The sequence below is a fragment of the Magallana gigas genome, chromosome 1 (assembly GCF_963853765.1).
Source record: "Magallana gigas chromosome 1, xbMagGiga1.1, whole genome shotgun sequence".
Lineage (NCBI taxonomy): Eukaryota > Metazoa > Mollusca > Bivalvia > Ostreida > Ostreidae > Magallana > Magallana gigas.
This window is the reverse complement of record NC_088853.1, coordinates 66,306,977-66,318,450: the sequence shown is the minus strand read 5'-3', so window position 1 is coordinate 66,318,450 and position 11,474 is coordinate 66,306,977. Positions and strand designations below refer to the sequence as shown.

The following is an 11,474-nucleotide window of genomic DNA, read 5'->3' as shown; positions in this document are numbered from 1 at the left end:
TATATGAAATATAGTCACAGTCCCCCTTTGCTACAAGATCACAGCCCCCTACGCAACATCGGGTTTTCGATTAAATATTCCCCAATTCATACATTGGAGATGGTTTTATTTCATAAATGTAGAATTTTTATTCACTTGGAATGGTTTTAGACGAAAAAACTTGGACGTTCTGCAGTAGGAATCGACATTTTTAATAAAATTCCCTAAAAAAAAAATGCGTTGCGCCTCCCCCACCTGCATATTGTCGAAGTGTTTGATCTTTTCCAAAAATTTCTTAACTCCCATATTACTACAGGTAGTTTATCAATACTCACTGTCTTCCATACGATATTTTTGGTTATATAAATCGATTTTAATTAAACATAATAAGTCTTTGAATACTCAATGATCTACTTTCACCGCTTTAAATTAACGTCCCCTGTGTTACACCCATCACGGTCCCCTTATGTGTGATTCTACATGAAAGCTTTGACATTCACATTCTCAACTATTTCTCATGATTCCTTCCTCATGTTTCTATATAAAACTATCATTTAAATGTATGTTTGTGTAGTATTTTTAAATCAGTATATTATACTTATAAAAAATAAAAGGTGTTGAAATAGGAAATATTTGTAATGAAGCCTAGGGAGTAAAAACCGGAAACTGGTGTTATCTTGGAGAGAACAAATGATGATAGTAAACGTCTGTTTAATTTGTGCTTCCATCATTTTTATCTGAAAAAAAGTTTTCTTCTCGGCTACTTTAGTCTTTCAATGTTGTTTTTCAAACCAATTGTTCGTGTGGAATTTGATAATTACAAACCGAAGATGACTTCTACGTTTAATACATGAGAGTGGGCGAAGTAGGAACAAAATTGCCTTTCATCCTGTATATAGAGTTTTATTTCATCATCTTAGGACTCGAAAATAATTTTTAACAGTAGTTAGTACAAATGCACCTAATACGCACCCAGAAACATAGCAGACACATAGCATCAGGGGGACCTGCCCCCCACTTTTTTGCGCAGCAAAGATTTTTCTTAAATATACATACCACAAATTTAATTAACATATAATTAGCATGGAGTTGCCCCCCCCCCCCCCCACACACACACTTTTATGGGACCATGTATAAAATTGAATTGAAAATAAGGAAATAATCAATGAAATTGAAGTTAAGGGTATACTACTACCCCCCCCCCCCCCGCTTTTTTTCCTCCTTTTTATTGTTTTTTTTTTCTTTGCTTGTCAATATTTTCTTGGATGAATCTGCGACCCCCCCCCCCCCCCCCCCCATTTTCAAAAACGAAATTACGTGCCTGAAACCGTCCCAATAATTTGTCAAGCATTCTTTCTTTTAATTCTTTTAAACACTTAACATGTATATATGTATCAAATACACACCGTTCCAAGAATTAGTCAAACATTCTTTCTTTTAAACATTTAACTAGTATACATGTACCTAATACACAACGTCCAATTAATTTGTCAAGCGTGCTTTCTTTTAAACACTTATGTAAAATATTTCTTAATTAACTAAGAAACAGAGAAAAGCGTCGAGAGAAGATAGTATTTTCAAGTAAAACCTCGGAAGTAAAATGAACAATGCAGGTTTTGTTTTTCTTTTTGTTTTGTAGAAAGAGCTATGATGACAATAAACATCTATTTCACATATGCTTGACTCAGTTTTAGCGGGAATTTCTTCTCCACCAGTTGTTTCCGTCTGTTCAATGTAGATAAACATGTAATAACACGTCCTTTGTGTTCTGTTTTATGAAGTTCAATAATTTTACACTTGGAAAGACTCCTAATACATTGAGGTTTTCAAGTTTACTATGCGGAGTAGGATTCAAAAGAATGTTGTTATCAATTAAATAAAAAGAATGAAATTAATATCTTGTCTAGTAAATTATGGTTTGTGTTTATTGTTTATTAACATACTCGCGTCTAAGATATCGATAGATATCTAACGTTCAATAAAACTGTGCTGAAGAAACGTCTTCGGTGATTTTTTAATCATTAGTTTATAGTGAGTGTTAGGAGTTGTTTAATTAAATAAGAGAGAGAGAGAGAGAGAGAGAGAGAGAGAGAGAGAGAACCTGCTTCATTTATGGGAAAAACTGTATATTTTTGACATAACTAGAAAACAATATACGAAATAACGATTAATGATCTGTCTCCTCCCACTCTTTCTGTCAGCAAACATTGTGTTTTATTTAAGATGTATAAAAGTGAATTAAAATGGAGTCGGCCTCCCACTTGTTTTTTTTTTTTTTGGAGGGGGGTGGATGTATGAAATTGAATTGAAAGGAAGGAAACTAACAGCAATATTATTGTTATATGTAGTTAATGATATGCTCTGCTCCCCCCTACCCCACCCCAACCTCCCCGGATGATGTTAATGTTCTTAAAACCCCACCCCCTTTTTGTTTGCTTGTCAATTTTTTTTTCTTTCTTTTTTTAATAATTTTGCCCCCCCCAAACTCTCAAAAACAATGCTATGTGCCTGCAATGAGATGAGAGTGACTTTAAGAAGAACAACGCCGATGTCACACTTTTCTTGGTATTCTTAAAACACATCGCCCAAACTATGTGTCAAGCATTGTTTCTTTAATGCACTTCTGTGAAATTCCCTTTAATGTGAATGTTTACGCTAAAGTGTAATAACACGTCCTTTGTGTTCTCTGTTATGAAGTTCAATTATTTTGCACTTGGAATGACTGTTGATACATTAAGGTTTTAAAGTTTACTAAGCGTAGTAGGAATCAAGAATGTTATAATCAATTAAATAATAATAATGAAATTAATATCTTGTCTAGTTAATCATGGTTTGTTATCATACTCGCGTCTAAGATATCGATAAATATATAAAGTTCAATAAAAGAAAGTGTGCTGAAGAAACGTTTTCAGTGCTTTTTCGATCATTACTTTATAGTTAAGTGTTAGGAGTTGTTTAATCTAATGAGAGAGAGAGAGAGAGAGAAAGAGAGAGAGAGAGAGGGAGAGGGAGAGAGAGAGAGCTGCTTCAGTTATGGGAAAGAGAGAATGAGAGAGAGATATGCTTCAGTTATGGGAAAACCTGTATATTGTCTGTATAAAAAATGCGTTGCGCCTACCCCACCTGCATATTGTCGAAGTGTTTGATCTTTTCCAAAAATTTCTTAACTCCCATATTACTACAGGTAGTTTATCAATACTCACTGTCTTCCATACGATATTTTTGGTTATATAAATCGTTTTTAATTAAAAACATAATAAGTCTTTGAATACTCAATGATCTACTTTCACCGCTTTAAAATCACGTGTCCTGTGTTACACCCATCACGGCCCCCTTATGTGTGATTCTACATGAAAGCTTTGACATTCACATTCTCAACTATTTCTCATGATTCCTTCCTCATGTTTCTATATAAAACTATCATTTAAATGTATGTTTGTGTAGTATTTTTAAATCAGTATATTATACTTATAAAAAATAAAAGGTGTTGAAACAGGAAATATTTGTAATGAAGCCTCGTGAGTAAAAACCGGAAACTGATGTTATCTTGGAGAGAACAAATGATGATAGTAAACGTCTGTTTAATTTGTGCTTCCATCATTTTTATCTGAAAAAAAGTTTTCCTCTCGGCTACTTTAGTCTTTCAATGTTGTTTTTCAAACCAGTTGTTCGTGTGGAATTTGATAATTACAAACCGAAGATGACATCTACGTTTAATACATGAGAGTGGGCGAATTAGGAACAAAATCGCCTTTCATCCTGTATATAGAGTTTTATTTCATCATCTTAGGACTTGAACATAATTTTTAAAAACAGTAGTTAGTACAAATGCACCTAATACGCACCCAGAAACATAGCAGACACATAGCATCAGGGGGACCTGCCCCCCACTTTTTTGCGCAGCAAAGATTTTTCTTAAATATACATACCACAAATTTAATTAACATAGAATTAACATGGAGTCCCCCCCCCCCCCCCCCCCCACACACACACACTTTTATGGGACCATGTAGAAAATTGAATTGGAAATAAGGAAATAATCAATGAAATTGAAGTCAAGGGTATACTACTACCCCCCCCCCCTTTTTTTCCCCTTTTTATTGTTTTTTTTTCTTTGCTTGTCAATATTTTCTTGGATGAATCTGCGATCCCCCCCCCCCCCCCACACACACACAAACATATCAAAAACGATATTACGTGCCTGACACAGTCCCAATAATTTGTCAAGCATTCTTTCTTTTAAACACTTAACTAGTATACATGTATCAAATACACACCGTTCCAAGAATTAGTCAAACATTCTTTCTTTTAAACATTTAACTAGTATACATGTACCTAATACACAACGTCCAATTAATTTGTCATGCGTGCTTTCTTTTAAACACTTATGTAAAATATTCCTTAATTAACTAAGAAACAGAGAAAAGCGTCGAGAGAAGATAGTATTTTCAAGTAAAACCTCGGAAGTAAAATGAACAATGCAGGTTTTGTTTTTCTTTTGTAGAAAGAGCTATGATGACAATAAACATCTATTTCACATATGCTTGACTCAGTTTTAGCGGGAATTTCTTCTCCACCAGTTGTTTCCGTCTGTTCAATGTAGATAAACATGTCATAACACGTCCTTTGTGTTCTGTTTTATGAAGTTCAATAATTTTACACTCGGAAAGACTCCTAATACATTGAGGTTTTCAAGTTTAATAAGCGGAGTAGGATACAAAAGAATGTTGTTATCAATTAAATAAAAAGAATGAAATTAATATCTTGTCTAGTAAATTATGGTTTGTGTTTATTGTTTATTAACATACCCGCGTCTAAGATATCGATAGATATCTAACGTTCAATTAAACTGTGCTGAAGAAACGTCTTCGGTGATTTTTTAATCATTAGTTTATAGTGAGTGTTAGGAGTTGTTTAATTAAATGAGAGAGAGAGAGAGAGAGAGAGAGAGAGAGAGAGAGAGAGGAGAGAACCTGCTTCATTTATGGGAAAAACTGTATATTTTTGACATAACTAGAAAACAATATACGAAATAACGATTAACGATCTGTCTCCTCCCACTCTTTCTGTCAGCAAACATTGTGTTTTATTTAAGATGTATAAAAGTGAATTAAAATGGAGTCGGCCTCCCACTTGTTTTTTTTTTTTGGAGGGGGGTGGATGTATGAAATTGAATTGAAAGGAAGGAAACTAACAGCAATATTATTGTTATATGTAGTTAAAAATATGCTCTGCTCCCCCTACCCCACCCCAACCTCCCCGGATGATGTTAATGTTCTTGAAACCCCACCCCCTTTTTGTTTGCTTGTCAATTTTTTTTCTTTTTTTTATTAATAATTTTGCCCCTCCCAAACTCTCAAAAACAATGCTATGTGCCTGCAATGAGATGAGAGTGACTTTAAGAAGAACAACGCCGATGTCACACTTTTCTTGGTATTCTTAAAACACATCGCCCAAACTATTTGTCAAGCATTGTTTCTTTAATGCACTTCTTTGAAATTCCCTTTAATGTGAATGTTTACGCTAAAGTGTAATAACACGTCCTTTGTGTTCTGTGTTATGAAGTTCAATTATTTTGCACTTGGAATGACTGTTGATACATTTAGGTTTTAAAGTTTACTAAGCGTAGTAGGAATCAAGAATGTTATAATCAATTAAATAATAATAATGAAATTAATATCTTGTCTAGTTAATCCTGGTTTGTTAACACACCCGCGTCTAAGATATCGATAAATATATAACGTTCAATAAAAGAAAGTGTGCTGAAGAAACGTTTTCGGTGTTTTTTCAATCATTACTTTATAGTAAGTGTTAGGAGTTGTTTAATCTAATGAGAGAGAGAGAGAGAGAGAGAGAGAGAGAGAGAGAGAGAGAGCTGCTTCAGTTATGGGAAAGAGAGAATGAGATAGAGATATGCTTCAGTTATGGGAAAACCTGTATATTGTTTTTACATAATTAGAAAACAATATATGAAATAACGATTTGTGACAGTGCTGATAATAGATATATATTTAAATTCAACGTCCAATGAATAAATAGCATATTACTGTTCTACGGATGTTGTCATTTGCATCAAAATATTGTTCATACTCGCATCACACAAATTAAAAGTTACATTATTTAACGGCTAATTACTGCCAAGAGTGCGCATTTCTCTCATTTAATAAGATGGTGAGAGTAAACATCTGTTTATTGTGTGCTTGTATCGGTATTTCAATCTTTAAATGTTGTTATACAAACCAATTGTTCTCGTGGAATATAATAATTCAATATATGTATTTTTATTGATTCCCTTGTAAAATACATGTAAGAAGATGGAACTAAATCGCCAAATATCATGGTAATATAGTTTTTAACTGCTTACTAAATAACCAGAGCCACTGGACAAAACTGTTTAATCTATTTTTAGAGACAAACAAGTTGCATCATCCCAATGCAGGGACGTAACATCAGAGGAGGGTGGGGGGGGGGGGGGGAGGGCCAGCACACCCCCTCCCCCACTCTTTCTCGCAGGAAACATTGTGTTTTATAAGATGTAAATAAAGTGAATTAAAATTGAGTCGGCTTCCCACGTTTTGCGAGAGGATGTATAAAACTGAATTGAAAGGATGGAAACTAACTACAAGATTATTGTTATATGAAGTTATAGTAATGCTCTGCCCCCCATCCCCTCCCTACCCAACCCCAAACCCCCGGATGATTTTCATGATCTTTAAAACTCACTCCTTTTTTGTTTGTTTGTTTGTTTGTGTTTTTTTTTTTGTTTTTTTTATTTTTTGCTTGTCAATTTTTTTTAGATGATTTTGCCCCTCCCCAACTTTCAAAAACGATGCTATGTGCATGCAATGAGAGTGACTTTAGGAAAAATAACGTCGATATCACACTTTTCTTGGTATTCTTAAAAGGCACCGCCCATTGTTTTTTAATGGACTTCTGTGAAATACCCTTTAATGTGAATTGTTGTTTATTACAAACAATTGAATATTGTGCACTCACGTGTAATAACACGTCCTTTGTGTTATGTTTTATGAAGTTTGATAATTTTTCACTTGGAATTACCCTTAATACATGTTGGATTTCAAGTTTACTAAATTAAGTATGAATCAAAAGAGTTTTATTATCTATTAAACAGAATAATGAGATTTATGTCTTGACTAGTTAATTATGGTTTGTGTACATTGTTCCTGCACGCACCTGTGTCCCAGATATTTCAGCCATTGATTTATAATAATCGATATGAATTTTGTTTTCTTTAATTAAAAAATGGCAACGCTAAAAGGCAAAGAATGATAGATGGAAAATATATTTTGTAAGGAAAAAGAAAACATACTACGACAATATTAAACATGTTATGTGTTACTGTTTTAAGTCTCACTAATAAAATTGTTTCACTTTTGCAGTTCAGTTCAGTTCATTTAATCGTTAAAAACTATTTCAAACATATGGTACATGAGGACAAAAATAACATTAAATATACAAAAAGAAATGGTCAGAGGTAAACATATATAAATATAAGGGTTATAAAGTTGGGACAAATTACACCAAATGAACCTCATAAACGACACTACATCGTATATCTTTCTTATAAACATACACAATTTTCTCAACAATTTCATGTTGCATGCTGCCATAAGGTACGAAAATTTTAGCACACTTGGTCTAGCCGAAACATGTTTGTCTATAAGCTTGTTCCGGACTTGTGATATTGCATCACATTCTAAAATATAATGTTAGATGCATTACTTTAGCGCTCTAAAGATCAGCACGTTATGTCATTATGTATAAACAATACGTGCCGCTGGTGTACAAACTGTATGATTGGCCAACTCGTTTTTATTTGGCGAAGTTACCTATACACGCTTACACAATGCAAACTCGTGTATATTTTAAACACAGTTTGTTTTCATCAGCGTAACCCTCCCTTAATGTAAATTATTTTCTTGAATTATGCAGTCATGAATCTATTTCTATACTGTGGAATAATTAAAATTCATGAAGGCTCAATTTTCATGGTTTTCGTTGGTATCCCTCCCAAATGAGTTTACATCCTCAACGAAAACAAATTCAAAAAAAGTTACCTATTTTACTGAAACTGAAAATTGACGCATCCACGAAATTACATACCCATGAATAAGCCAAAAAAATAAACCCCAATAATCCACGAAATTTGGCCCCCATGAAATTAAATGATTTCAAAGAATATCACTCAGCATACTCAAGATATCGTTTAATGTGACCATAAACATATAAGTAAGGTGAACATTATGATAGGAATAATACAAATACAGACCGAGTAACGTACGTGTGCAGTAACTCGACTACATCAACAGACTTTCATACATATACATGAGTGTATTATAACATATGATTATATTAGACTATATTGCTTTAACATTTTCAAATGAAGAAAAAATCTCATAAAGGTTTACTTGTTTTAATAAAGATTGACAGCCGTACTAAGCTCTTAATATTTCTTGTTCTACTTCCTCGTCACGTGATCATTGAGTCTCCGCCTTCACTACGCCACACACACACCCCTCTTCTACTTAAAGTTCTAAACAAATACATATACAGCCTGTCTACATCTGTCTTCTCAGTCGAATTCATTCATTCATTCATACTTTATTTCCTCATGACTGAGATAATTTCAAATGAATACAATTAATTTAACCAATACAAATCAGCAATTACAGAGAAAGTGAAGAAAGACAGAGAAAAAAAAGAAACAAGGACAAACACACAAAATGAAAGTTAACGAATGTTATATACATGTTTATCAGGTCACGACACAGGGTTTACTAATTGACCCTATTCGTTACATCATGATGTCGACGCATGAGCTGATTATACTGGGCTGAAGTATCTTGTATCAGCTTAAAGTTCTTGATACGGAAAGTCTCGGTGGCATAAGCGTCCAGTTCCGTGTTTGGTTGCCGACCCAAGAGGATGAGGAGCAAGTCGTCGTCAGGGAGGGCACACAGTTCTGCAGACAGATAGATGGTAAAGTTATTTATAATATCAGTCCACCAATTGTTTCGAGTGCCGAGGGTTATTGCACAAGAACATGCAACATGTGCTGCTAGGTTAAAGAAAGGTGCACCACACAGATGACAAACATTCAGAGAACTCTGAGGACGATCGGTCACAAGTTTACAGATAAGTTTCCACAACCGGATCTCGTAGCAGTTCTTCGGTGCTCGCCAGAAGTTAGAAGGATCCTGTTCACTAAAGACTGCCAGAAATCGAGAAAAGTCTATGTCATTAGACATCCGGTACTGTCGCAGGTCTTTGTGAACTCTGATGGTTGTAGATCTTACAATGTTTTTCCAGGATAGTTTGGATGGAAAGGAACCGCTCTCAACCCACTGATACAGGTAAGTCAGGAGATCGTAAGTGTTCATTAAATTTATGACATCTGGAATAAATCCGCGTTGGCTCTTCCCCAATCCCTCAAAGTAGGAAAACAGTCTTACGAGAAAAATTTGCTTTGTTATATCTGTTAGGCATACACATCTATACTCATAGAGTTATATAGTTTGACCAGATTGACAACATCATGGTGTCCCTGTCCGGAAACTCTGTGTATCCTCACGATGTCCTCACTGTGTTGTTATGTCTGCTGACAGTATCCCAGGCGTACGGTGAGTCCACTTTATGTACATTTCTAAATATCATGATATTTTCCAAATGAGTTTGTTTTGGGATACTTTTCAAGGACTGAACCAAACCATTAGTTGGTAATTTAAAAGAATAAAATGTAAAAAAAATAGGAGCATTTTATTGAATTTCCCTGAAATTATTGTTCAAATAACAGTAGCAATACTACACTATAAAACCAATCTCCACACTCAAAGAGTATTTACATATTAACTACAAGTATTTTAAAGGCTATATATACATAACGTACTTCAAAGAAATATATTGAAAAGGGAAATATCAAGTTTCTAATGTCACTTGATGCTGGAAAAAGGTCAATGGTTCGGTAGTTAGTCACAATGACAAGTACGGGTTCTTTATCGTGCTGGCACCTACCATGATTCATGACTTAATGCGGCAACTTTTATATTTTATGTGTAAGTACTTTCCCTGATTGTATTACATTTGAATTATATACAGACTTACTAGAAAAAATATTTTTACACATACACACAATGTACATTATAACAAACTCATGTACCATTAATATTTCCATACGATTTTTTTTCTAACTTCAATGTTATTCTATTAGATATGAAATTTTTATTCATAATATTTATAACCTTAGTTACTTAAGTTCGTTTATCGATTGAACTACATATGATTTTTATATATTTAAAGGTTTTGCTAGAGAAAATTGATACTTTCAAATCGTTTTAACAACTGCATTTGAATGTTCAATACATGCATACATGTATTATAAGCTATTCGAACCACGAGTTAACATCATCACAATAGTAATGTTGTTAGAACATGTGTGTTTATCTTCACAGTTAATGTCGCCCTCAACAAACCAGCATACCAACAGTACCCTGTACCAGGTTACGACACATATGACGCCAGTAACGCTGTAGACGGACGTAAATCAGACCTGAGTGGTGGTGGAGGTCAATGTGCTGTATCACAGACCAGACAAACCGCCACCTGGTGGGTGAACCTGACCACCATCCACAGCATCCACCACATCACCATCTTCTTCTACACGAACAATGATCCATGGGGTAAAGTCACATTTACTGATTCTCGTTATTGATAAGGTTCTGTTAAACCTAGATTCCGTTGTTGGTATTATTTGTTATGAAACTGTTTATGGGGCAGGTATAATATATCAATGGGATATAGTCACATTTTTTCGATCATCTCATGTAAACATAAATTCCGTTGATTTTATTTATAATGAGACTGAGTAGGGAACTATTTCCGATTTTTTTTTTCAGAATACAAAACAAAGTAACAAGTTTACCAGTGTTTTGTTCCGTGCAAGAATTTTTTTGCAAAAAATGTATGTGAAGTTAAACCCCTATCAACTGGTGAACAAAATTTAAATAACAAAACAGTTATGAATAAGGCGCTTAATAACAACGTTTATTACAGAAACTTTGTAATACTGCTTATTTTTTATTAAAAGAGTGAACATATTTGAGATTAACATTATAAAATGTATGGTTGCACAAAGTATTAAATAAATGAAAGCTCCAGAGACAAATCGTGACTGTGTGTCATTACATAGGGCCAAGCGTCGCGGTCGGTGTTGGCACGATAAGGAAACCTTTAGTTGAAATATGCGTTTTATTTTGAGATGTGATTTTTTTAAATCGTGAATCCTTAATGCCCTGTAAAAAAGATAGATATTGTGTCTGCCCACTCCTTAACCAGGATCTGACGACAACTCAACACGAACTGTGTCAACACGGGTGAAAGGAACTCTGTAACCCCCCCCCTTCCGCTCACACACTTGCAAACGTTCAGGCATTCACTAACGCTACCATAAGTTTAGGCGACAGCACACTTTTCAACTA

General features: G+C 34.3%; 1 protein-coding gene across 4 annotated transcripts in view; it reads left to right on the top strand.

Moving 5' to 3' along the window:
* Positions 1-9,464: 9,464 nt before the first annotated feature.
* LOC105317886 (multiple epidermal growth factor-like domains protein 10) overlaps positions 9,465-11,474 on the top strand; it is a 254,170-nt gene continuing 252,160 nt past the window's right edge. For all 4 annotated transcript variants that reach the window (XM_066087161.1, XM_066087249.1, XM_066087205.1 and 1 more), the window contains exons 1-2: positions 9,465-9,620; positions 10,449-10,676. In XM_066087161.1, coding sequence (XP_065943233.1) covers positions 9,536-9,620; positions 10,449-10,676 — 313 coding nt within the window. In that variant the 5' untranslated portion in view covers positions 9,465-9,535. The remainder of the gene's footprint in view (positions 9,621-10,448; positions 10,677-11,474) is intronic.